The sequence below is a fragment of the Phocoena sinus genome, chromosome 12, assembly GCF_008692025.1.
Source record: "Phocoena sinus isolate mPhoSin1 chromosome 12, mPhoSin1.pri, whole genome shotgun sequence".
NCBI classification, from domain to species: domain Eukaryota; kingdom Metazoa; phylum Chordata; class Mammalia; order Artiodactyla; family Phocoenidae; genus Phocoena; species Phocoena sinus.
The window spans coordinates 20,508,669-20,532,287 of record NC_045774.1 but is presented as its reverse complement, the minus strand read 5'-3'; the positions used below and the strand labels follow the sequence as shown (position 1 = coordinate 20,532,287).

At 38.7% G+C, this 23,619-nt stretch overlaps 1 protein-coding gene and 1 non-coding gene across 4 annotated transcripts in view; both read left to right on the top strand.

Moving 5' to 3' along the window:
- Window positions 1-23,619, top strand: part of UTRN (utrophin) — a 561,071-nt gene that overhangs the window by 135,358 nt on the left and 402,094 nt on the right. For all 3 annotated transcript variants that reach the window (XM_032650818.1, XM_032650820.1, XM_032650819.1), the window contains one exon: window positions 19,251-19,312. In XM_032650818.1, coding sequence (XP_032506709.1) covers window positions 19,251-19,312 — 62 coding nt within the window. The remainder of the gene's footprint in view (window positions 1-19,250; window positions 19,313-23,619) is intronic.
- LOC116763823 lies at window positions 7,521-7,627 on the top strand. Its single transcript, XR_004352638.1, has one exon. It is a non-coding gene; the product is annotated as a U6 spliceosomal RNA (small nuclear RNA).

The following is a 23,619-nucleotide window of genomic DNA, read 5'->3' as shown; positions in this document are numbered from 1 at the left end:
CTTGTAGTAGATGCTCAATAAACAATATTTAAAGGAAGGAACCAAATAATTTGTTTGTATATGTGGTTAAAGTTAGTTTTCATAGGGTGGACTTTCTCTCTGTCTCTCCCTCCCTCTCTTTTTGCTTTGGGAAAGGTGTTTCTGTTGTATCCAAAGGAAAGAGACACATTTTTTTAGCGTTTAGAAAGAACTGTAAATTATAAGCTTAAAAATACGATTGGCTTAGGGTCATCCTAAGAATTACAGAGGAGGACCTAAAAGAGATCTAGTGACTATTTTTTCATGATTTAGAAGATGTCTCTACTGTATTTGGCTTAAGGGATTTTGCTTTGTTATCTGATAAAACAAAGATTTGTTATCTGTCTTGACCTTTTATAAAATGAGACCTATTTATAATAATCTTTTGAGATAAAGTTCTTAAACTTCTTTCTGGGTCAGGGAGTCATTTAAAAATTGTTAGGAACTATGGAATTTCTCCCACCACTCCAAATCACATTTGCAAGTACACAGTTTTTCTCACAACTTTAAGAAGTTTGTAAAGTCACTAAAACTTCTCCAGATATAGAACAAAATATAACCTTTTGTTCATTTGTTCATTTTATTCATATGTGTTCATTCATTTCCATGGCTTTTAAGGTTTGTAGGATTTTTGGAGAGAATGCTACCCTTTTTTTAAAAAACAAAATATTATGTATATATATTTTAAAAGTCAACCATTTCATCACATAAAAATTAAGCCCTACTCCCAGGGAGGGAAATCTCCATCATTAGATGATTTTTTTTTCCTTTGGTTTGTGTGCATATGCTAGCAGATGTATTATAATATATAGTTGTAATGCCTATTTTTAATAAATATAAAATCATATTGTTTTACAGCTGTTTTTTGTTTCTGCTTTAGCTATACATATGAATCCCTTTCCATGCCAGTACTGGTAGATCTAGCATATTCCTTTAAAAGCACTACTTCGCCCTTTATTCAGCATGGGCATAATTCTACAGACATACTAAAATTATTTGTAGATTGACTTTTATATTGAACATGGTTGGTGGCAGAAATAAGAGGAGAGAAGGAGCGACTGGTCGGAATGATATTCGTCGTTGCTCAAACTCTGCTTTGTTCATCTTCTCAGAGACTGGTTGTGTAGAGCTGGAGAAGGCATACGTTTTGAACAGAGGAGATTGCTGGCCAAGAAATAGGCCTCCCTCTAACACAATACCCACTGTGATGATTTACAATGTTTCAGTCTCAGCAAAAATACCACTTGTATTCTGAATTCCTTTGTTTCAACTACATAACTCAATAAGAAAGTTTCCTACAATTGAAAAGAATAGGCACTGTTTAGAGGCTAAATTTTGCCTTGTAAGGCTGAATGTGCTTTATTTTAAGCTACTCTTTCTTCTCAAGAAGACTGGTATAAACAAGAGGAGGGCCCTCTGGTAATTTCTATGCAAAGCATCAGTAATACTGTTTCTTTTTAATTTAATTATTTTTAATCCTGCTTATTTATTTAGTGCCTAACGCTATAGCACCTAATGAGCTCAGTGTTTGTGACAGTACATCCTACTAATGAGTGGAGGCAGACTGCCTGGGTTGGAATCTCTTCTTCAACTCTTATTAGCTATGAAGCCTCATCAATAAAATGGGGGATACCCATAGGACAAACTCATGGTTGTTACGAGGATTAAATAAGATAACGCAAGTGAAAAGACAATCCAGGGAATGGGAGAAAATATTTGCAAATTGTATTTCTGATAAGGATCTAGGACCCAGAATATATAAAGAATTCTTATAACCCAACAATAAAAAGACAAATAACCCAGTAGAAAAGTGGGCTAATTTTTGAATAGACATTTCTCCAAAGATATACAAGTGGCCAATAAGCTTGTGAAAAATATGTTCAACATCGTTAGTCTTTAGGGCAATGAGATTCTGCTAGGATGAGTATAATAAAAAATATGGAAAAGAAGTGTTGATGAGGATGTGGACCCTCATGCACTGCTGGTGGAAATGTCGAATGGGTACAGTATCTTTGGAAAACAGTTTGCTGGTTCCTCAAAAAGTTAAGTGTTGCGTTATCTAACTCAGCAATTCCACTCTAAGTTACATCCCCAAGAGAACTGAAAACATATGCCCACGCAAAAACTTGTTCACAGATGTTCATAGCAGCATTCTTCGTAATAGGCAAAAGGTGGAAACAACCAGAACGGCCATCAGCTGATGAATGGATCAACAAAATGTGGTCTCTCCGTACAAGGGAACATTACTTAGCCATAAAAAGCAATGTAGTATCGATACAAGCATGAACCTTGGAAACATAATGCTAAGTGAAGGAAGCCTGGCACAAAAGGCCACATATCATATAATCTATGTGATTAATCTATGTGATTAGAATAGGAAAATCCGTAGAAAGTAGATGAGTGGTTGCCTAGGGCTCGGGGAGGGGAGGGAATGGGGAATGACTGATAATGGGTACAGGGTATGGGGGATAATGAAAATGTTCTGGAATTAGATAGCGATGATTGTTGCATAACTTTGCAAATATACTAAAAACTGCTGAATTGTACACTTCAAATGTATGGATTTTGTGGCATGTGAACTATATCTCAATTGACAAAAAAATGAGATAATGCAGGGGGAGTGGTACCATGCCTTCATATGGTAAGAACCCTGCTATCATTATTTTCATTATTATAAAAGGATGATTTCTTGTAATGTGCTTATACTATTTCTAGTTCTTTTCTTCAAATTACACACATGTTAGCAGTTTGGTGCTTGTAAAATGTTTTTCAAGATCTGCAGTTGCAAACAGGTTCTGTGATGGAAAGCCTTTGAATTATTGTGAATGTGTTTTTTCCATTTGCTTGCCCTGCATCTTCTTAGTATAAAATAAAGTACTTCTTGGCAGGTCATATGGCATTTATAGATTTTTTTTTTCTTTTTACTCTCTTTCATTTGATTTATCTGACTGGCCACACTCAACTCTTTTTTTTTTTTTTTTTTTTTTTATGCGTTACGCGGGCCTCTCACTGTTGTGGCCTCTCCCGTTGCGGAGGACAGGCTCCGGACGCGCAGGCTCAGCGGCCATGGCTCACGGGCCCAGCCGCTCCGCGGCACGTGGGATCCTCCCAGACCGGGGCACGAACCCGCGTCCCCTGCATCGGCAGGCGGACTCTCAACCACTGCGCCACCAGGGAAGCCCCACACTCAACTCTTATGATGAAGAGAAAGCAGAGAAACCAAGAATAGGATAATCTAGAGGAATTCCTCAATCTTGATGAAATCTCCTTTTAATATTTTTCTTCCCACTGTTAAACTAGTACTTTTTCTCCTTCTGGGCAATAGCTACATAGTATGGGACTTACAGTAGTACAACATGTTAACATAAACACACTTGGATGTTTTTTGACAACATTTTATGTAAAATATATGTTAAAATCGAGTCTTTACGTAGTCAGTTATCCGGAATAACATTTGGACTTTGCTAAATATGTCTATGGTATCCTCAACACTGATCCTTTTAGAACTATTAATAGATGAGACTTGGGAGCATTTCATGGTTTTCAGGATTAAATGGTATTTATGCAAGTATACAAACTTTAGTACATTCTAGTTTATAAGATGTTAGAATATTTGATTGGCTAGGGAATTGCACATTATCTGCCTATTTTAGGATCTAAAATTGATCTGAGTTGTGTTTCTAGATTTACTCCCTCAAGCTTAAAGGGTGTTCTGATTTTGTTACTATCAATATCAACAGAAGATCATTTCAGTTTCCTTGTAGCTGGGTGTCATGGTGACTTTTTTTGGCCAGGCTCTTTCTTTGAATGTGTGACCTTGTTTGGCTTGTCTTTGATTATTATATATCTCTACTTAGTCTAATTTGCCTGGCTGTTGCTTTACTACTTCACTTTGACCTTTGATAAAGCTGTTACACCGACTCTTTCCTAGTGGGGACCCACCTGGTTGCCCTGCCAATTAGATGCTTTGGTCTTGCTTGCTGGTTGGAGTGTGTCCCTTGATGGCCTTAAAGCTGGTATTCTTTGTATGCTAACACACATATATGGAATCTTAAAAAAAAAAAAAAAAGTTCTGGAGAACCTAGGGGCAGGACAGGAATAAAGACGCAGACATAGAGAATGGACTTGAGGACACAGGGAGGGGAAAGGGTAAGCTGGGACGAAGTGAGAGAGTGGCATAGACATATATACACTACCAAATGTAAAATAGATAGCTAGTGGGAAGCAGCTGCATGGCACAGGGAGATCAGCTCGGTGCTTCGTGACCACCTAGAGGGGTGGGATAGGGAGGGTGGGAGGGAGACACAAGCGGGAGGGGATATGGGGATATATGTATGCATATAGCTGATTCACTTTGTTATACAGCAGAAACTAACACACCATTGTAAAGCAATTATACTCCAATAAAGATGTTAAAAAAAAAAAGGAGAAGAGAAAAAAGAACTGGTATTCTTGTTTCCTAGTTCCTGCCTGGGTGCTGTGTGCGGTACCTCTTTTCTGTTCTAGAGCACAGGCTTGTCTCTGACAGTTGCCACCTTCTGCATGGCAGTTTTATGGCATGACTGTTTTTTCATGCCACACAAGGGGTAGCAGCCTTTTTTTAAATTGTATGTTTAACATGAGTATTAATACTAAAATCTTATTTATGTATATATGAATACATTATATATGGTTACTGTTTTGATTTGAAAATTTGTATAGTAATTGTGTCCTAAAATATTTATATTATTTATATTCTTATTTAGAAAAAAAATAAACGATGAGTTCTGGTAAATTATACATTAAAGAATTATGCGTACAACTGCCATAGGTGTCTTTGATTAAGTTCTTTTATTAAAATTGCACTTTTAGTGAAGTAAAAAACTTACTGTAATTTCTGTGTACATGTGTGTAATATATTATAACATGTATTTATATGTATAATTGAGATTGTAGTTTACTAGTATGTATTCACATAAATCTATTAAGTTAAAATATGTGCCGTTTATCAAAGTTGGGCACAATTATGTGTTTGTACATAAACCCACGCGATCTTGGAATGTAGTCTTGGGGCTGGGCTGACGGTCTGTGTGTATGAATGTAGGGAGAACGACTCGTGTGTGGTTTCTATTTCTTTCCACCGTGAGGGCCCTGCACAGTTTCTTTTCTGGTTAGCTGCTGCCGACATGATTGTAGGGCTGCTCCCTGCGTGTGGCTTGGCCTCAGAACCCACGCTGTCTGCTTCCAGACCTACTCCTTCTCCGGTTGCAAGTCAGCGTAGTATAATATTTACTGGAAGAGAGTAAGTGGGTATGGTTGCTTTACGTGTGCTCCAGCTTGCCCTTATTAGTATTTCTTGGTTCTCCCATCAGCAGGTCTCTGATTTCTTCCTGAAAAAACAACCTTGTGCAGTCATGATCCTTCTGCCTTTACAAATCAGCCAGGCTTTGGAAAGGGAAGTGATTGTTCATCAAAACTCTAAACACCGGGATAAAATGTTCTTATTTAGATGAATCAGGGGTCAATTTAATTTTCTAATGAGCTTTAGAATTGCTTTTCTTGTCTGCCTTTAGGCACTCTTTTAATTCTGGCTTTTCTTCTTTTCAATGTTTCTAGAAGTCACATTTTCATTCTCTGCTCATAATAAAATGATCTTTAGACACGTGGAAAAGAGGAAATGAGAAAGAAATCTGGGTTATCTCAGTGATCGTGGTTTTAGAATTTTGCAGAGGGATGAAAAGGCCATAGATATAATAGAATCATGTTCTTTTATTGAAGTGGACAATTTATAAGTCTAGATTGAATTATAGTCAATGTACAGTTTGTTTGGACTTAATGAACATATTAAATACATTCATTCAATAATTTTTAAAATCGACAACGTGTATTGGGAGCTGCATATACTATGGCAATCAAAGTAGACTTTTCTTGCCCTCATGGACTTACGCAAATCAATAGGTAATCAAATTGAGATAGGTAAAGGGTGCAAAGGAAAAGAAAACAGGGTACTTTGAGAGATTGGGGAGGTCCGGAAGAAAAGATGTTTAAAATTTGATCTGAAATAGCCATAGGAGTTAAGCAGGTTGACTATGGGCTTATAAGCAGGCAGAGCAGCATGAGCAAATATCCTGGGGCAGGAAAGGGCTGGGTGCATCTGAGTAACACAAAGGCCAGCCTGGCTGGAGCTACTGAGAGGAGGGGAGAGTATTGCAAGATTAGACTTGGCATAGGTAGGGGTCAGATGATTCAGAGCTTTGTAAACCGTGTTAATTTAATTGTTCCAGAGTTCATTGTCAAGCTGGCCAGCATTTAGAAAGTGGATTGAAAAGGAACAAGAGCAGACATTAGGAGATGGTGTCAGGTTATTGGCATTACGTTAGTGGATTCCAAGCAGGAGATAACAGTAGCTCAGACTGGGGGATGACTGGGAGATGAAGAGTTGTGGGCGGAGTTAAAGTATATTTAGGAATTTGGGACCAACAGAAATTGGTGATAGATTGTGGTAGTGGATAGATTGTGGAATGCCAAGGACTGGTTTCAGGGTCCTGGCATGAACAAGAGGGTAGTTTACTGTGTTATGTACTGAGTTAAAAAAGACGAGACAGAATTGATTTGAGAGAAGACCAACAGTTCAGTTTCAGATGTGTTAAGTTTGAAATGAGTCTGTGAGATATCTCAGTGCAGGTATCAGATTGATGGTTGGATACGTGCTGTGTTATTTATCTCTTGCTGCATAACAAATTGCTCTGAAACTTAGCATCAGATCTGTATTAGTTATCCATTGCTGTATAACAAATTACCCCAAGCTTTAGCAGCTTAAAACAACAAATATTTACTGTCTCATGAGGTTTTCTGGGTCAGGAGTTTGGGAGTGGCTTTGCCAGGTGATTCTGGCCAAGGGACTCTCATGAGGCTGCAGTCAAGTTGTTGACCAGGGCTGCAGGCTTGACTGAGGCTGGAGGATCTGATCCCAGAATGAGTTATGCACATGGCTTTGGCTCACCATTGGCCCCAACTGGGCCATATGGTTATCCTTAGTTTCAAGAGGAGGTGAGTATTATAACTGGCTATCTTGCTTCAAGGGGGAAAAAAAAATGAGGTTAGATTTGTAAGCAAGAAAGGGGAAAAGGATGATTGAGTAGGTAAACAGCAGTATCTACCACAGTGAGTTTGAACAAATGCTTTCCTCTGGAGTGAGATAACTAGAGGCATGGTCATAGTGAAAATTCTGATTCTAGAATTCAGCATATCTGACTTTTATATTCCAAAGGAATATGTTAAAAATATGAGTTTTAGGGCTTCCCTGGTGGCGCAGTGGTTGAGAGTCCGCCTGCCGATGCAGGGGACATGGGTTTGTGCCCCGGACCGGGAAGATCCCACATGCCGCGGAGCGGCTGGGCCCGTGAGCCATGGCCGCTGAGCCTGCGCGTCCGGAGCCTGTGCTCCGCAACGGGAGAGGCCACAACAGTGAGAGGCACGCGTACCACAAAAAAAAAAAAAAGAGTTTTAAAAGATGAAATTGGGTGCTCGCTTTGTCAGCGCTTATACTAAAATTGGAATGATACAGAGAAGACTAGCACGGCCCCTGTGCAAGGATGACATGCAAATTCATGAAGCGTTCCATAGTTTTTATATGTATGGCTGATTCACTTTGTTTTAAAGCAGAAACTAACACACCATTGTAGAGCATTTATACTCCAATAAAGTTGTTAAAAAAAAAAAAGATGAAATTGGAACCAAGTGAAATTTCCTCATTCGTCTTATTGGGGAATGTATGAGTTGAGACATACTAAATATTTCTTCTTTGAAAATCGGGTTGAAACGGAAACGAAAAATGTTTATTGCATGTGCTTTTTATCCCTACTTTTTTTTTTTTTGTGGTGCAATACATATAAAATTTACCATCGTAACCATTTCTAAGTAAACAGTGGTATTAAGTACATTTACATTGTTGTGTAGCTATGACCACCATCCACCTCCATAACTCATTTTATCTTGCAGAATGGAAAGTCTGTACCTATTAAACAATGACTCCCAATTCCAGTCTCCCCCCAGTTTCTGGAAACCACCATTCTACTTTCTGTCTTTATAAATCTGACTACTGTAGGCACCTCATATAAATGGAATCATGCAGTATTTCTCTTTTTGTGATTGGCTTATTTCATTTGGCAAAATGTCCTCAAGGTTTATCCATGTTGTACAGTGTATCAGAATTTTCTTCCGTTTTAAAAGGCTAATATTATTCCATTGTCAGTATATGCCATATTTTGTTTGTCCATTCATCCATAGGTGGACACTGGGGTTGCTTCCACTTTTTAGCTATTGTGAATAATACTGCTATGAATATGGGTGTGCAGATGTTTCTTCAAGATCCTGCTTTCAATTCTTTGGGGCATATTATTGCGTGTGCTTTTAACTCAGGTTCAGTCAGGTTTGCTAGTTTACCCTTGTCCTGAGGGAAGTGCTAATGCTTTGAAGAAAGATTATCTGTCCAAATCTTTTTTTTTTTTTGCGGTACGCGGGCCTCTCACTCTTGTGGCCTCTCCCGTTGCGGAGCACAGGCTCCGGACGTGCAGGCTCACCGGCCATGGCTCATGGGCCTAGCCGCTCTGCGGCCTGTGGGATCTTCCCTGACCGGGGCACGAACCCATGTCCCCTGCATCAGCAGGCGGACTCTCAACCACTGCGCCACCAGGGAAGCCCTGTCCAAATCTTTTTGTTTGATTCACTCTCTTGCTCACTTCAAGAAAACTTTGTCATCATGAATTATATTTTATGTCTAGGATGATGGAAGAGAAGGGGCAACTGTAGTTTCTCAGAAGACACTGGCCATTGGGTTGCTGCAATGTAAAAGAACTCTAGTTTTTAGGGTGTCATTAGAAAGGAAATATGAAACAAAACAGAGAACATATCCTTTCTATGCAAAGCTGTGTTGACTGTGCACATGGATTACTCTCTAAGATTCTAGTCTCCTACTTAAGAAATGATTTTACAGTGAGAGAAGTCTAGTAAGGAAACCTGAGTCTTGGAGCAAATGCTTATGGTGTTTTTATAAAACTGACTAAAATGATTAAGACTCTTCAGTCTAAAATCATGAAAGTGGAGAGAAGATATAATCACTGGCTATAAAATCATTTGTTTCAGAAGAGCAAACAAGAATTGTTCTTCTAATCTTCAACTAAATTAATTAATCTTCAGCTAAGTTTAATTAATCTAGACTTTTTGATGCTTTAATGAGGTACATTTAAGACGAAGGAAAGGAAGATCTATTATATATAGAAAAGAATTACCAAGTTTCGCTATTCCCAGAGATGGTATAGATTGAATTTACAAATTTTCAAAACAAAGACAAGTAAATATCAGACCCACAGTAGAGACTATTAAATAAAGATAGTGCTGATTTGAGGCAGGATCCTAATTTTCAACAGTGACATAGGGACTTTCCAGGCGGTCCAGTGGTTAAGTCTCCGTGCTTCCAATGCAGGGGGCGCGAGTTTGATCCCTGGTCGGGGAACTAAGATCCCACATCCTGCACAGTGTGGCCAAAAATTAAAAAAAAAAAAAAGTGACCTAGAGGATAAATGATCATAGAGGATAACATTAGTGTGCTTGGGGGAGTGGTTTCTTGCATTTTTGTTCATACTGTGGATTTCATCTTTTATCTCCCTTATCCAACCCTACCTGAATAAGCTTTTCAATAAAAATTATTAATAACTCCTGTGAACTTTTTATATAGTTATGTAAGTTGAAAATGAGGGAGTATGCATTTTTCAATATAAGGCTATATTTAAATTATTTTACTCATTAACTTTCAGTTTGTACACTTTGAAGCAAACAGTGCTGTGCTTCATGGGCTGATTTCTTCTTTTCTTTTTTTAATTAATTAATTTATTTTTGGCTGTGTTGAGTCTTTGTTGCTACGCGCAGGCTTTCTCTGGTTGCAGGAGGTGGCAGCTACTCTCGTTGCAGTGCCCGGGCTTCTCGTCGCAGTGGCCTCTCTTGTTGCTGAGCACAGGCTCTAGGTACGCGGGCTTCAGTAGTTGTGGCACGCGGGCTCAGTAGTTGTGGCTCGCGGGCTCTAGAGCGCAGGCCCAATAGTTGTGGTGTACGGGCTTAGTTGCTCCGCGGCATGTGGAATCTTCCCGGACTAGAGCTTGAACCCGTGTCCCCTGAATTGGCAGGCAAATTCTTAACCACTATGCCACCAGGGAAGTCCTCATGGGCTGATTTCTTAACTGTGAGTTTCGTGGGAAAAATCTTTACCCCTGAGTTTTTTGTTTTATAAATTTACTTTTATTTATTTATTTTTGGCTGCATTAGATCTTCATTGCTGCGCATGGACTTTCTCTAGTTGCGGCAAGTGGGGGCTAGTCTTTGTTGCAGTGTGTGAGCTTCTTACTGTGGTGGCTTCTCTTGTTGCAGAGCATGGGCTCTAGGTGCCCGGGCTTCAGTAGTTGTGGCATGCAGGCTCAGTAGTTGTGGCTCACGGACTCTAGAGCACAGGCTCAGTAGTTGTGGTGCACGGGCTCAGTTGCTCCGCGGCATGTGGGATCTTCCCGGACCAGGGATTGAACCCGTGTCCCCTGCATTGGCAGGCGGATTCCTAACCACTGCGCCACCAGGGAAGTCCTACCCCTGAGTTTTTAAGGGGAAACAGTGTTCCTTTCTGTCATGTTCTTCCTGCTTATTATAAATATCTTGGGCAAAGGATTGCATTTTAATGGACTTGCAATTTTGAAAATTTATTAAAGTGACTTCATTTTTTAAAAATTATCTTATGTCTTGGTTTTAACTTGTTGTGGCTCAATGTTAAAACATTCTAAAATAGAGAAAAAAGTTTAAAAAACTACTTCTGAAATACTCTATTTTTTTAATTTAAAAATTGCATTTATACGGCATGGTATTAAAGTATATGAACAAAGGACAAATACTCCTCATTTTTCTCCCAGATATGTGTTCTTTTTCTGAAAGTCAGTAAAATACGAGGTTTTGAGAAAGTCTAGGTAGCTTGTGTAATCTGTCAATAACTTTATGTTTTGCATTAATCTTCTCTTCTGTCTTCTCGTCTTAATAACTGATCAGTGCGCTGATCATTTTGCCTAGGAATACTTTATTGCAAAAGGTGTATTTTAAGTGATGCAACTCCCTCTTCACCAGTGTTTCCATAGTGAATGGACTAGAAGATGGGGAGAGATCGGCCGACTTGGCACAGTTATTTTACATATAGCCAATTATCTCTTCAGGCTGAAGTGGAAAATTCACTGGAAAGACAGATATAAGTAAAAGCAGCTTAACCTGGAGAGTTTCATTTTTAGAAATACGTGCCCTTAACTGCATCTAATTTAGGAGTATGGATCATTTCTCTCACTCATCCTCTGGGGTTTGGCTCCATAAGGGAGCCCTTCTTGGGTACTCAGTGTTGGCATCTAACATCTCTCCCTCCCTCCTAGATCCTTCCTGTCTGCATGTAATTACAGATACATGGAAGTCTCCTATTCTCACCATCCCGCTCCGAGGCAGACAAGACAGGCAGACAGACCTCCTCTCAGCTCAGTTTATTTTTATAGCTGCCAAATTCTCTAACCTTCCTACTTGTCCACATTAAAGTGGAGAAAACTACTTTTGCAGGATGGGTGCTTTAAAGAAAAGAATGGTACAGAGTGTTATACACTCATTTCAGAAATTAGCAAATATAGCTAATAAAAATAGAATATAAGAATCTCTCAGGACCTTCTGAGAAATAAACAGTGCTAATATTTTGGCTCTTACCTTTCTGGTCACATATGTATACATCGTATAAATGAAGCACCGTGTGCTTTGATGACCTGCATTTTTATTCCTTAATATATTATGAAAAATCCTTCCATATCTTTATTTTCTTCTCTAGTATCATTTTTGACGGTTGTATTTATGTATGAAAATATGCTTCTAAATAATCCCCAAGGATGGACATTTAGATTAACAATTTTTTTCAATTATCAAGTGTGCTTTGAAGAACATCCTTTTAAAGATATCTAAATATTTGTGTATCTAATGATTTCCTTAAGATAAATTTCCAGAATTTCTGGGTCAATGGTTATAAAATTTAGAAGTATGTTAATATCAGTGTAGTTATATTGTCCCAGGAAACTTGTAATAATTTACACGTCTGCCAGCCCAAAGCCAGCTTCCCTGTTCCCTCACAACATCGCATGCCATCTGGGTCTTAGGGGTTAAGTTCACTTTTCTTTTTTCAGGCCTCATTTTCCCCCAGATCCTCCGGTATCTTGCTTTAACTCTGTGGACTATGTCTTTCTTCTGAAAACTTGAGCTTCTGGGGTGGTCTCCTCCACGTGAAGACCTCCTCTCATTTGCTCTGGTTCTGCTTGGTATCTTCACCCAAATATCCTGCTAATCTCTAATTCATTAGGTGCAAAGGAGAACTTCCTTTCTAATCCATCTCTCTTCCTGTGCTGTTCTTATGTTTTTTTTGTTTTTTTTTTTTCTTTTTAAGTAGAGAAGCACTGTTATCCTTCAAGTTAACCTAAAAGCCTGGGAATTTTTTGGACTCTCTTTCTCCTTCATTACCCTTGCGCTGATTTGGTAGTCAAGTCCCGGCAACCTTACCTCTAAAACTCTGTACTTCTTGCATCCATCCCTTTTTTTCTAATCTCATTGCTACTCCACTACTTCAGGCTTTCAGATATCTAGTATGGGAGATTATAATATACCTCAAACTAGCTTCCTTTCTCCCAGTCTCCTTTCCTACTAAATCTAGTTTTCATGTTAAACTCAACTACAGGACACCTGATTGTGTCACTCCTTTGCTCAGTAAAAGTCAGTGGCCAACATTGCTTGCTTGTTTAAACCCTCAGCTTGATATTCAAAATCCTCCACAGTCTAGCTGCAGTCTATTTCCAAAACTCAGTGGCATTGCAACTCTGGTCTAAAGCCATCCAGCCAGAGAAACAACTCACATTTTTGTCTGCCTGTCCTGTTCTTTTCATGCCTTTAGGACTTTGCTTCAGCTGTTCTCTTCCATAAATGCCCCTTTTAACAATTTTTATATGCCTTTAACATATCAATTCAAGGCCTAATTCAAATGCAATTTATTCCTTGAATTCTTCTCTGACCTCCTCTTCACTTCCATCGAGAAGAAACATTTTTCCTCTGAATTTATAAGTGTATCTGTACCTAATATATTAGCTATAGTTGTCCATCTGTTATTTATGTACTTGTCTCACACCCTTCTCCCAAAACTCTTCACACACCTCCCCTTGATAGCTTTCTGAAGGCAGCACTTGGATCTCTTTTGGGACCAATATAGTTGGTCTGATGCTCAGTAAATGTCACCATCTGTTTCTTTGCACAGTGTTTTCTACAAAATAGGTGAACAACTGATTTTCATTAAAAGAGTAGGAAATATAAAACTTTAAATGATGAATATAAGAAAGACTTAGAAATATTTTCTATTCTTTTTTAAAAATTTTTTTTATTTTTATTTTTTTAACATCTTTATTGGGGTATAATTGCTTTACAGTGGTGTGTTAGTTTCTGCTTTATAACAAAGTGAATCAGTTATACATATGCATATGTTCCCATATCTCTTCCCTCTTGCGTCTCCCTCCCTCCCACCCTCCCTATCCCGCCCCTCCAGGCGAAAGTCTTATAAAATGGACAAAACCAATTTGGTTATGCACAACCATTAATTTTTGCTATAGTTTTGCTCAGTAATATTAGCCCCCTGTGCTTAAAAGTGGGGTGTGAAGGGTATCCATTGTCCTACTATCAGGGTTATAATGAAGGCAACTTTCAGACCAAACCTGCTGTGCATATTAGCATTCATTAAACAATCATTGTTAGCAAGCAGGCTGAAAAAAAATTTCGTGCAGCCTGTTTCATGAGCTTGGAAAGCCAAGGCTCTCTGTCCTTTTGAAGGACATGAAGGTTTTAGTTGCAGGAAATGCAGCAATATTCTAGAGCTGTACAATGCAGTATGAAGGCTGCTGTGACTAGTCCAAGCTAAGATGTGCTATAAATGTGAAATACACACTGAATTTCAAAGACAGTAAGAAAAAAAGAATGTAAGACATCAGTAGTTTAAAGTAAGTTGAGTATATGTTGAAATGGCAATATTTTGATGTATTGGGTTAAATATTACTAAAATTACTTTTACGTCTTATTTTAAAGTGGCTACGAGAAAATTTTAAATTATGTATATTTCTATTGGACAATGTTGTTTTAGAGAAAAGATTTAGTTAGACTTATAGACAGCATCGGGTAACTAGAATCCTCCCAGCTAATGGCTGAACACAGGGCCTTACGGGATCTAGCCTCCTAGACTTGCTAGATTTTATTGTTTAATCGATGCTGGGACATGTCTATAAAATATTTTGGTCAATTCATATGCATTGAATAACACTAAATTCACCAGTGGGAGATTGTTTCTAATCTTCTAATTATGCCAGTTCTCAAGCCTCAGTAAAAGCACATTTCTCACATTCATTAAATTAATTAGCAAAGGCTCTGGTGTTAATGGTGGCACAGATAATTGATGCCTTTTTAGTGGCCACCTCTGGAGTTTAGCCTTTCTAATTAAATTACAGCTCACCATCTCTGGAGTGTTTTCTTGGGTTGGGACAACTATGAGCCCCTAGAGTGGTTTGCACCCTGGAATATGTGTGTCCCCTTGTGGCCAGCTTTTCCAGGTTGTTTAAGCAACTTGAGGAGGCATCTTAGGTACCGGCCTTCTGCTTTCTCATCTTTCCTTTCAGGATTCCCCTCCTGCAGTTTACAAGAGAAAGACACACCTCTCACCCGCCCCAAATCTTACTGTGCTGCATTACTTTGAGGCACCAAACAAGGGGGCAGGTTCAAAGTGTAAAGCAAAGAACACTTCCTTAAGAATTATTAAAATAGTCAGTGCCGGGGCTTCCCTGGTGGCGCAGTGGTTGAGGGTCCGCCTGCCGGTGCAGGGGACATGGGTTCGTGCCCCGGTCTGGGAGGATCCCACATGCCGCGGAGCGGCTGGGCCCGTGAGCCATGGCCGCTGAGCCTGCGCGTCTGGAGCCTGTGCTCCGCAACGGGAGAGGCCACAGCAGCTAGAGGCCCGCGTACCGCAAAAAAAAAAAAAAAAAAAGTCAGTGCCTTACTACATCTGAGGCAAGGCTTTGTGTCCCCCTTCCGTCTGACCATCCATCCAACCATCTATCCACCCACCTACCTTAGAATGAGAATTCTAAAGTGAGCTTTTGCCCTGGAGTACATATGAATGTGGTTTTAATTTTTAAAATTTTAATTAATTAATTTATTTGGCTGTACCTTGCTGCTTGCAGGATTGTAGTTCCCTGACTAGGGACTGAACCTGGGCCTTGGCAGTGAAAGCGCCGAGCCCTAATCTCCTAACCACTGGACCGCCAGGGAATTCCCTGAACATGGTTTTTATTTTATTTTAATTTTTTAAATTGTAGTTTCTTTATTATGGAATATTTAAAATCTGAACTCGGTTTTTAAATAGAAAACTAAAGTCAGACTTCCCATGTCAGAAATTATGTCTAATTTAGCTGATTAGTTTGACAGTGAGGACGAGTTTTGCCATTTAGGGAATAGAGGAGACATTTTCTATTAATCGAATGATCTAGATTTGCAGCTGCTTAACAATGTGCTGGGAGTTACATTTGCGGTACACGGGCCTCTCACTGCTGTGGCCTCTCCCGTTGCGGAGCACAGGCTCCGGATGCGCAGGCTCAGCGGCCATGGCTCACGGGCCCAGCCGTTCCTCGGCATGTGGGATCTTCCCAGACCAGGGCACGAACCCGTGTCCCTTGCATTGGCAGGCAGACTCTCAACCACTGTGCCACCAGGGAAGCCCTGTAGTAGAGTTTTACTGGTGGTATACATGTTCCTGAGACTTGTGTGTTTTCATAGGGGAAACGACTCCTAATTTCCCTGCCACATTTCCAGATTAAGATTTAAATTGACATTTGTTGCTAGGTTCTGCTAAAAGAATTTTTGATGTGCGTTTGAGCTGGTGAAGTGAAAAAACAATTTAAACTAGTTTCCTTGAAGATTTTATCAGGCGGTATTGTTGATGTTTCTTGCTTCACTTCTCTTACCCATCACAGAAATAAAATTCCAAGCTGGGCAGCGGCCCTTGGATCTGTGTGAGCTTGTCAGAAGCGTTTTAAGAAGAGCAAAATATTTAGAGGAAGAATTTGGAAAATCAGCCTTAAGGGATTTAACACATTTTTCTTCTCCTAGTTCAGTCCCGTGTTTGTCCCCCTAATAGAGAAAGGTCATTTATGGGTAAGATTTACTAAGCCAAGGAAGGCTTTTAGAAACGAAATGTTTTTTTAAAAAATCCAAACCTAAAGAAAACAGTTGTTTGGAATCCTGAAAGAATATATTTAGCATGTAAATTATACTTACTTAATGCATATATAAATAATCCAGTTATATATAAATTTGTGTTGTCTGCTTACACATTTTTATTTTGGAAACATCAAAATAACTAATTGATTTGATAATGGAGAGTTGAACAAATTTGAGACTTGAAATTTGGTATAAATTTCTAGGAGGGCAAAATGATCAATCAGAATAGTGGGATTTAGGATTTTAAGTCCTGCTATCACTTTGCTAGCAAATTTTTCCCTCCCTGAAACAGAGACCTGGACCAAGGTTGTTAGCATAATTTTTTGTGGTGTGGAGGGCAGTTCTATACCAGTAAGTGTTCAGATTTGTTACATTTTAAAAATCTCATAATTTAAAAGCTGCAGGCTAATTCCTGTCTTTTACTGAATTCCTGTCTGGTAGAAGATAGGAGGTGTGTGTGTGTGTGTGTGTGTGTGTGTGTGTGTGTGTCTGTCTGTCTGTCTGTCTGTCTGAAAAAAGGGAAATGTGAACTAAAGGCTTATTGAGATATAAATCCATTTTTTCCCCCTTTAACTGTACCAGGAAAATGAATAAAGCAGAGTGTTTATATATTTTGGAGTACTTTTGAAAAGTTTGAATGCAAGACAATTTATCTTTTACAAGCCAACACTTTATTTCATATCATTTACTTAGACTCATATTCAGACTTTGACCCTAAGATAAAGACTATCATAGAAACATTACCTTTTAATTTTTATAAACATCTCTGTATGATGGGAACCTATTTTTAAAATTTGACCTCATTCTATATGTGATACAATTGAAGGTTCTTAGTTATCATTTGCTAAGGTGACAGGTACTCATTTCTTGGTTCACACTATCTCTAGAGAGGAACCCAGTATTAGATATTTTAATATGTTTTTGAAAATAAGAAGGTTAAATGCTTGGAAAAGAGGTTAAGAAAAAATAAAATGCAGAAATATAGAAAAATGAATATAAAATGTAAAATAAAATTTATTTTTCAAAATTTCCCCCATTTTATGGTAAAACTTATTAAATTGTATGAATTTTACAGAGTTAAGAGAATTTAATATTTATGACCTTTATATATATTTTTGTTCATAGCAAAATTATTGGATTTTCCAAGTACTCTGAAGACTGATATTTAATATTATATTCATATTGGTGGGGCTACTATAGCACTCTGCAGGTTGATGTGTCTTCCTGCTTTATATACTACATATAATCTCAGCTCTGTCTCTCTCGGGTGTGATGGTCAAGGCTGAGACATTCAGAGTGTGTCAACAAATCCTCTTGGTTAATAAATGGCTTATATGTGGCATTGATCAGATGGTAGAAAGCCTGAAATCGAGGCTGATGCTGACTGTCTTGTCCTTTCTGGAAGGAAGGCCACCTCTTAGCACAATTAGCAACATGAATTTTCTTAGAGAGCCGTTTTGTTTTTCATCCACTTGCCCCCTTTGTGTCTCAGAGTCAGTCTCCAGTTACCTTTATGGATCTGTAGAAGTGCACTCTTTTCTGACGCTGCTGCTATATTTATTCCAGGAGTGACCTTTTAATTACAAACTCTCCTTCCAGAACAGAGTAAGGCCCAAAGATACCACTAACTTAGTGAAGTAGTGGGTCAACGTCTAATTATGCTATTAGGGATGAGTGAGGAGGTCTGGGTTGAAGGCAGCCCTTTGAAACTGATGCGTTGAGGGCAGAACACACTTGAGCCTTCTCTCTTATTATTTTGCTGTTATCACGTGGGAAGCAGCTTGGCAGTATGCACGGTAGTGGAACAAGCAGCGTGTATATATACAGACAGAACCACAGCTTTCTGCGCCATTCCAAATATGCCTTACGTAGCTTTCAGAACTACTCAGGGACTGTTAACATGCTGCTTTGTAGGATTTAAGCCAACAATGACTCTGCTAATTTTAACAGAGAATTGGGGAGCAGTTGAAGAGGATGTGATTAGAAGTAACAGAAAGGGTAATATGGATATTTATCTGCCTTGTTCACATATATACTATAATAATAATTATGACTAGAACAACAACAAAGAGCTCAATGCCAGCTCCTTCCCAAGTGTTTTCCACTTACATCCGCAAATCCCCGCAATGCCCTTGTAAGTGTTACTTATTCCCACTTTACATGGCTTCCTTATACCTGACTAAGTCACTCTGCCCATCTCCAAGAAGTTCAGGATGCTTTAGTTTTGTAAGGTCAGTTTTTATTTGTGTGGCCTGGAAAATGAATTTGTAATCCAGACCAAAGTTGGTCATTTTTTTAAAAAAACTACTCTGATTTCTCTGCTTGTAAAACGTGTAGATTGCTTTTATAGATCGTTAAAACTTTGTCCTGTCAGTCTTATTACAGGAAAATGGGTTATGGAATTGGCTATAAACCTTATAGTAATGTTTGTTTTGGAGGGTGTAGGACTTGTATGAAAAGGAGGGTAATCATGAGTTTCTTAGTTTCTAAAGGATAGCTTTGGTTTTTGTGTTGAATGTTCTACATTTTTATCATGCTGAAACTGCACTTAAACAAAATGCAACAGAAAGTATTGCGTATAATACTTTGAAACTAAAGTCCTGATTCTTTCCTCACGAATGTGGGTTTAATGGCCGGTGGTGATATGCCGAGGTGTGGAGTGAGAAGGCCAGCTTCCTGGGAAGGTGCCCGGGTCTCCCTCTGCTACAGGCATTCGTTAGCAGGCTCCATACATGCTGAACTCGTCAGCCATCCCTTCTTCATTAGCTGTGGATCATTGTGCCTCATGAACTCTACTAATAGACAATTTAAAACTCTCCAGGATGGAGATAATCTTATTTAGCACCCTGAGTAAAGGTACAAACTCTCATACGTTTCCCTCTCTCTCCTTTTCCCTCCCACAGATGAACACAATGACGTGCAGAAGAAAACTTTTACCAAATGGATAAATGCTCGATTTTCAAAGGTAACAGAGTATTTCAAAAGCTTTGATGATTCAGATGTCTCATTCTGGTTGATGGAGCTTGGTTGGAGGTGCAGTGAGTTTTCCGCATGAAATGTTGACCTAACAGAAATCTTCTGAGTGTGCAGACACATTTATTTCTCCTTTATTCTCTCTATGATATGTTTAAATGGAAATTCTGGTGTAAACAGTTCATGGTACAAACATTCATGGTGTAAACAGCTCTTTATTTTTACCTACCATTCTCTAGATACCAAGGTGACAGTGTGCTGCTTTGGACTCTGTGAATTCTTGGTACATTTAGGAAATAATATCTCATGGGGGAAATTTTGTGTTAACTTAGCTAAAAAGATGATGATTTCATTTTTGCCTGGTTAAAAGCAAGTTGGTATCATTCAGGTGGCCTTTCTAGCTCATGTAGAAATGTTTAGGGATTGTCATACTCACGGTTATGGCTCATAATGCTTATCTGCCCTGTGTTTCTTTTTTCGTGAACTTCCTCACTTATTTCCCCCAAATCTGTTCTATCTCAGCATTTCTAACCCACCTGGAACATAATCAACGTTTTGATCAATATTTTTTAGGGACCGAGAATCCTGAAGAGAGAAATTGATAGTGCTGTTTTTAAACTTGGTCTAATATCATTATCCACTGGTTATTGGAGTTGGAATTTTGTCCTCTAAATCTGAGACGGGAGGAGAATTTTCAGGTTAATGGATTATAGAACTACACTATAGCAAGATAAAATAAAGAGAGACCCGTTATGGGGCTTTAAATTCAAACATTTCATATTTTTCTATTTGAGAAGGTTGCAAAGGCCAGGAAAATAAACATTGGTATTTCTTTGAGGCAAAATGAGAATGTTTTAGGATTGCTTTGAGTAACAGTGCAGTTTAAAAATTGTTCCACATCCCACTATTTACAACTGGTTATCTGATTGCAATGTATTTTTAGGTTTTGCAAGTTTTTGTTGAGGGCTATTTTATCTTGCTTCTGAGAATGTAAGGAATGTGAAAACTGCCTGACTTTGACAGAGGGTCAAGAAGAAGAATTACTCTCTTAATTGGTGGTTTTATGTGTAGGATTATTCCAAAGCAGACATAGGTGTTTTTTGGTAAATTTTTATTTGTTTTGTTCAAGAGGCACAGGTAACATCTGGGTGCTTTAGATTCAACATTATTGAAAACTTTTTGAAGTATCTGTCTTCGTGTGACCAGATTCTGGGCAACATAATTTTAGGAACTAAAAGGGTCTGGACGTGAGATATTTTATCCCAAGGGTTTCATGAGTGCTCAGTTGTGTAAGATTATCCATCCTGACTATTACTGAGGATAATATGGTCATTTTCTAGGTAGAGCAAGTTAAGCAGACCTAGTTTTTAGAGCTTATTTGAGTCATTGGGGAAGAATTACCTTAGAACTGATTTTGAAGACCGATTTGAAAGCTTCATAGTCTTGGTAGACCTACATTTAGGGAACATTTGAAACTAGGTGAATTACTTTTGTTCCTGTTCTATGAGACTAGAGAGAGGTAGACAGTATGACAGGACACAAAAAGGGGGAAAGTAGGAGAATAGAGATTTTTAGACAATTGAGATTTTAGACGATTGAGAAAGAATAATGAAAATGTTTAACCTTATCATTATTGCCATGAATTTGGCTCAGACAAGACATTACCTTGACAGTACGTGATAGACTTTTGAACTGGGGCATCACCCAGCAGATCCACGTCATTTCCAGGTCCACAGCCATTATAGATACATGCAAAGTTAGAACCTTGAACTCAGTGCTGCCCAAGTGCTCCTTCACTCTGAGCTTTAAAAATATCCTCACTGCAGTTATTGCCCTGTGATTTCTTTTCCACTGAACGGTTCTCAGTATCTGTTGACCATTTGGGTCCTGTACCCAACCGAATTCTCTCAAGAAGTATCTCAGTATTTGTCACGGGTCATTGATACCTTTAAAAAGACCTGAACACAAAGTCCAGTAGTACTAGAATAGTTTATTTAGTGAACTTGATATTAAAATTTATACATGTATAATGTATATGTTATTTTGTAATATTAAATGAGGTCTTTAGTAAATTCTTTGCCCCAGGAAGCTTGTAATTATTACCAAGACAATGAAAAGACCAGGTAATGTTATCATTTTTAGTAACAGGTCCAGTTATGTAAACTGACATGGAAGCTAAAAGCTTGTTGTTGTTTTTCAAGAACAATTTTTATTAAGGCCACTATTAGATTTTTTTTCAAGAACAATTTTTTATTAAGGCCACTATTAAAAGCTTGTTTTGTTTGGAGAAAAATGTCAAAGTAGAGCTGACCCTGGAAACATTTCCTTTCAGATTACTTCTTGTAAGAAATCAAAGTCTAGAACACATTTATCAAAGGAATTATGACGATTTGGTTATATAAAAAAAGGAGAGCTCATAGCAGTCACACTAAACTTCAGCCACTTTTTTTCCTTTCCTCTGGCTGTTTTAATTCCGTAAGTCTGGCTGTTTCCATGCTGGTGATTGGGAAAGGGAATAATAGTTCTAAAACTGGGAGATTTCCATAAACTCCCCACAGACTCTTGCTGAGTTGGGATAAGGTTGTATTTGGGCATGGTGTCAGTAAGTAACCCAGAGGCTAGCAAGAGAAAAAAAATCCTATTGAGGGGAACAGATTTTATTTCATTTCTTTTTTATCCATGGCCTTTGGTATATTTTGATGGACTTTAAAATATAATTATTGACTGAGTCCGCTTCTTCTGTGCAGTATGAGTCCCTCTACAGAGCAACAGTGCCCCTGTGCTGAGAAATCCAAACAGCCCCTGATGACATCTTCTGCCATTTAGGAATTTGTTTTAAATTCCTCCCCTGGACATCTCCCCCCCCCACCCCCACCCCGCCCCGCCGCGGGCCCCCCTCCCCCCGCCCCCAGCCAAAGTCTCAAATGCCAAATCTTGTTGATTCTAGGGCCATATACATTCAACATTAACACTGTCCATTTTTCTCCATCTTTTCTGACACCCCCTTTGCCAAGTCATTATTATCTGAGTTAGGAATAACTGCGAAAGACTTTACAATGAGCAGAAAAATTAGCGGGAGTCCTGTCAGCTCAGCCATCTGGGTTATCTGATTTCCATCATCTTTGAGCTACTGTACAACTCAGTGAGTTGTAGAAAAAGATAGTAATGCAAATGATTCTTATCCATAAAAATGCAAAGTAGCTGGAATGCAATTGATTATTTCCCCTCGGATAGACTTGTTTTTGCATCTGTTGTAAATTTATTTCAACTTTCCTTTATTGCATACAAACACGTGGGGTTTTTTTTTTGGTGGTATGCGGGCCTCTCACTGTTGTGGGCTCTCCCGTTGCAGAGCACAGGCTCCGGACGCGCAGGCTCAGCGGCCATGGCTCACGGGCCCAGCCGCTCCGCGGCATGTGGGATCCTCCTGGACCAGGGCACAAACCCATGTCCCCTGCATCGGCAGGCAGACTGTCAACCACTGTGCTACCAGGGAAGCCCGATGCTCTGTATTCTTAAAGTGTTAGCTTTTGAAGCACTTATCATAATTGTCCTTTAAATAATTGCATCTCAAAATATTTGTCTCTCCTTTCCTAGACAGTGGTATGCTCCATGGGTGCAGGGCTTCTGGCATTTAGTAAGCACCCAGTGAGTGTTTGAGTGTTTGTAGGCTTAATAAATAAATGAATGGCAGTGACAGAAACGTACATTTAAATACCTAATACTTTATATATCCATAGACCGGTTGGAAGTGGTTGTATTGGAATTAGATGGGAGTAGAGTGTGGAATTGAGTGCAAAATGGCATAAATTGCGTTATTTCATGGAAACAAATGCATCGGGGCTTTTGCTCCATTTATTCACAAAAAAAAATCCAGCGATGCAAAGTTTCTGCATTTACCTGGTGTCTTGGAGATGTGCTGGAGAGATTGTTAAATCATCATTTGGATTTAATACATATGATTCTCTTATTTATGGGATAGGATTCTTCAAATAAGATCCATCTACTAAATTCATGGTGATGAAAAATGAGATTTAAAACTTAAAATCAGCTCAATTCATTCCTCGATAAGGGATTTGGTAAACAGCTTGAGAATACTGAATAATATTTTGATAGCTAAGATAGCATTCACTATAAATATATATTCTTTTTTGCTGCAAGTCCTTGTTACTATGTCACAGAATACACACCACTTTGGAGTCTGGGTATCCTGAGAAGTAGAATAACTTATGATTGTTCAGTTTTGAGAAGTTATGAAGAGCTCGGGAGAAAATGATTATCTAAAGGAGATCAGAATTA